Here is a 3,429-nt window from a genome sequence, read left to right on the forward strand (position 1 = left end):
GGCACGGGTGAGTCCTTCTCACCAAGGCTAATTTCAGGGGCTGGGGATTTAGCTCAGCGGCAAAAGCGCCTGCCTGGCAAGCGCAAGGCCGTGAGTTCGGTTCCCGGTACCGGAGAAAAACCAAAAAGAAAAAAAGAAAAACAATTGGCATGATTTTAAAAGATTGTCTACAAATTTTAAATTTTATTTAAGTAGGGATAGTTCAGAGTCCTGGAGGAAGACCGAAAACTTTGTTCTAACCTGGATTTTTCAGGTTAGAACAAACTTGAAAAGTTTGTTGACCTTGGGCAAATCAGTTCATCGTGTGTAACATGAGGAGAACAAGAACATCCGTGAAGTGGAATGGGTGTAGCAGCACTTGGTCAGTGCTTGTGTGGCATGAGTCGCTGGAGGCCAGAGGCCGCCTTTGTCTTATTTTCTATTTGAAACCTAGAACATACATGGAGCATAACATGTGCCCTGTGATCTTTTTTTTTTGAACTCAGGACTTCGTGCTTGCCAGGCAGACACTGTGCCGCTGAGCTATATCCCTGGCCCCTTGTTTTTTGTTGTTTGTTTTTTTTTTTTAGACAAGGTCTTGCTGTGTAGTTGAGGCAGTCCTTAAACTCACTGTGTAGTCCAGGCTGGCCTCAAACTTGCAGCAACCCTCCTGCCTCACTCTCTCAAGTGCTGGGATTACAGATGTGCGCCACTGCTCCTGGCTCCTGTTGCTTTCTTAAGAGATTTTTATATAAATGAAAATGCTCAATTTGGACAATTGTCAGGCCTAGGGTAATAAATGAATTATATCAAGCTACCTAAGCCATCACCTTACGTTCTTCTTGAGTAATAAGTCAGCTTATATCCTCCTACTTGTTTTTCTTTGGAAAACTGGAAAGGCAAGCAGTTTGACTTAGTGTCTAGTAAATTTTAAATACAAAATGAAAGTTCATCAGGTTCGTTATTTATTTTGTCTTCATTCCTGTGCAGATTCTGCCCTCACATCAGCTCTATAAGTTGGCAACAGAGAGATTGTTGTGCTAGATTGCTGTATTTTCCCTTTAGTGGTTTATAATTTCTTAGATCTCGATTTTCTATCATTTTATCCTTCTTAACAATTACAGTGTAGTTTTACACAGGAAAAAAGTCAGATATAAAGTCTAAAATCTCTCTCACACTCTGTCATTTATTCCTTTGAGCTCATCCTTCAGACTTGGTCACTACCTGTCACCAACTTTAAATCTCACTTCTGTCTTATTCATTATGAAAATATGCTTGTATTTAAAGAACAAAATTCAACTTTATTTATTTATTTATTTAGTTTGTCTTTTTGAGACAGGGTCTCGCTCTGCAGCTCAGGCTGGCCTTGAACTCACTTTGTAGCCGAGGCTGGTCTCGAACTCACAACGATCCTCCTGCCTCAGCCTCCCGAGTGCTGGGATTATAGGTGTGCGCTGCCACACCTGGTTCAACATTATTTATGTTTCTTATTTTTACATTAAAACTCACAGGGTTTTTTTTAGCTTACAAAAGAAATACTTAAAAAAACAAAAAGTAATCAGGCAGTAGTATGCACAGAGATTGCTGTCCACATTGCCATTTTTCAGATTTTAACAAAGTCTGTCTATAGTTAACACTTCAGTGCATTACAGCTTGTTCTTTCCCCATGTGTTTGCTGATACACATCTGCACATCTCTGTGTATTTGTGTTAGCAAGTGCATGGGAAATGTGTGTGTATGTATGTGCATACACGTGTGTATAAAAAGATAAGATTAAACTATATGTATAACTTTCTTTTAATAACATATCTAAAATTCCACTTCAGTATTTGTAGATCTACTTTATTTTTTTTTACAATTCTGTATTATTCTTTTGAATGGATATACCATAATTAAACATTTCTCCATCTTTAGACGTTTATTTAGTTTGCAGATTTTCACTATTCGCATTGGTGAAATAAACAGTGTTTGCTTTTATATTCATTATATTATGAGAGTTTTTTTCTTTGTATGACTTCCTTGAAATAGAATTGCAAAATGAGATCTTATTTAAAATGTTTAGCTGGGTGTGGTAGCACATACCTATAATCCCAGCACTCAGGAAGCTGATGCAGGAGGATCACTATGAGTTCAAGGCCAGCCTGGGCTACCTAGTGAATTTTAGACTAGCTTGTACTACATAGTCAGACCCAGTCTCCAAAAAACCAAAAACAAACAAACAAACAAAAAAAGTAGTACTTAACATTTTATTTGTCTTCATTTTCTATGCAGTGTTTTGCCTTCTTTTTCTTTTTTTTTTTTTTTGCTGCCTAAATTACTATTTACTTGAAGTGACTAAAGATGGGAAAAAACAAAAGGATTTGATAGTAGCTTTCATTCTAATTCCAGTATCCTAAAATATATTGCCTAATATATTTAAATAGATATGTTAATGTACAATTTAGTTTGAGGATTAAATCAATGGAAATAAATTGAAACTAAATCATTATATTGACTCCCTAGGGAACAGTATACCAAAAATATTGCTGAACAAGAAAACCTTGGAAAGGTAAGGATTACTTTATTTTACTTTTATTTATTTGTTTTTTTCGTTGGTACAGGAAATCGAACTGAGGATGTCGTGCTTGCCAGGCAGGCGCTGTGCCACTGAGCTATATCCCTGGCTCCTGGCCCTTATTTTGGTTGGATTTTTTTTTTTTTTTTGGCAGCACTGAGGATTGAACTCAGGGCCTTGTACATGCTAGGCAAGCACTCTATCACTGAGCTACACCCCCAGCCCCCATGGCCCTTATTTTAAAATATGTCTAAATCAGGCTTTTATTTATGGCTATATTATATAGTTTCTGAGGGGAAATTTTTCTTTTCAAAGGTAAAGATCATTCCTTGAAAATTTTGGGGCTGCAAGTACAACTCAGTGATCGAGCACTTGGTTAGCATGCATCTAGTTCCCGTGAACCAGAAGTGAGAAACAACAAGAAAGTCCCTGGCAGTCCTAGGAATCAAGCCAAGGGCCTCATGCATGCTGGGCAGGTGCTGTACCACTGTGCCACATTCCCAACCCTGCAATGGATTTTAGAAAGAAAGAAATCAAATAGCAGAGTTCACAATGAGGTTCTTTTTTTTTTTTGTCTTTTTGAGACAGGATCTCACTATGCAGTTCAGGCTGAACTTGAGCTCACTTTGTAGCCCAGGCTGGTCTCAAACTCACAACGATCCTCCTGCCTCAGCCTCCCGAGGGCTGGGATTACAGGTGTGCACCACCATTCCCAGCCCACAGTGAGGTTCTGTGCTATAGTTTTTAGATTATTCTTGTGTATCTCTGTTTATGAAATATGCATAAATTTATTCTTTATTTAAGCAAGACAAAGCTTTTACAGTGATCTAGGCATGAGTTTAAGCCCTCTACAAATATTGATTCATTTAATGTGAATAATTGAAAGGGAGGGGGAT

The 3,429-nt window shown here is 37.9% G+C and overlaps 1 protein-coding gene across 2 annotated transcripts in view; it reads left to right on the plus strand.

The window, feature by feature from the left end:
- Ift81 (intraflagellar transport 81) overlaps positions 1–3,429 on the plus strand; it is a 67,740-nt gene that overhangs the window by 57,363 nt on the left and 6,948 nt on the right. For both annotated transcript variants that reach the window (XM_013503735.1, XM_005403140.2), the window contains one exon: positions 2,482–2,527. In XM_013503735.1, the coding sequence (XP_013359189.1) occupies positions 2,482–2,527 (46 nt within the window). The remainder of the gene's footprint in view (positions 1–2,481; positions 2,528–3,429) is intronic.

This window comes from Chinchilla lanigera, unplaced genomic scaffold (assembly GCF_000276665.1).
Source record: "Chinchilla lanigera isolate Chin_1 unplaced genomic scaffold, ChiLan1.0 scaffold00081, whole genome shotgun sequence".
Lineage (NCBI taxonomy): Eukaryota > Metazoa > Chordata > Mammalia > Rodentia > Chinchillidae > Chinchilla > Chinchilla lanigera.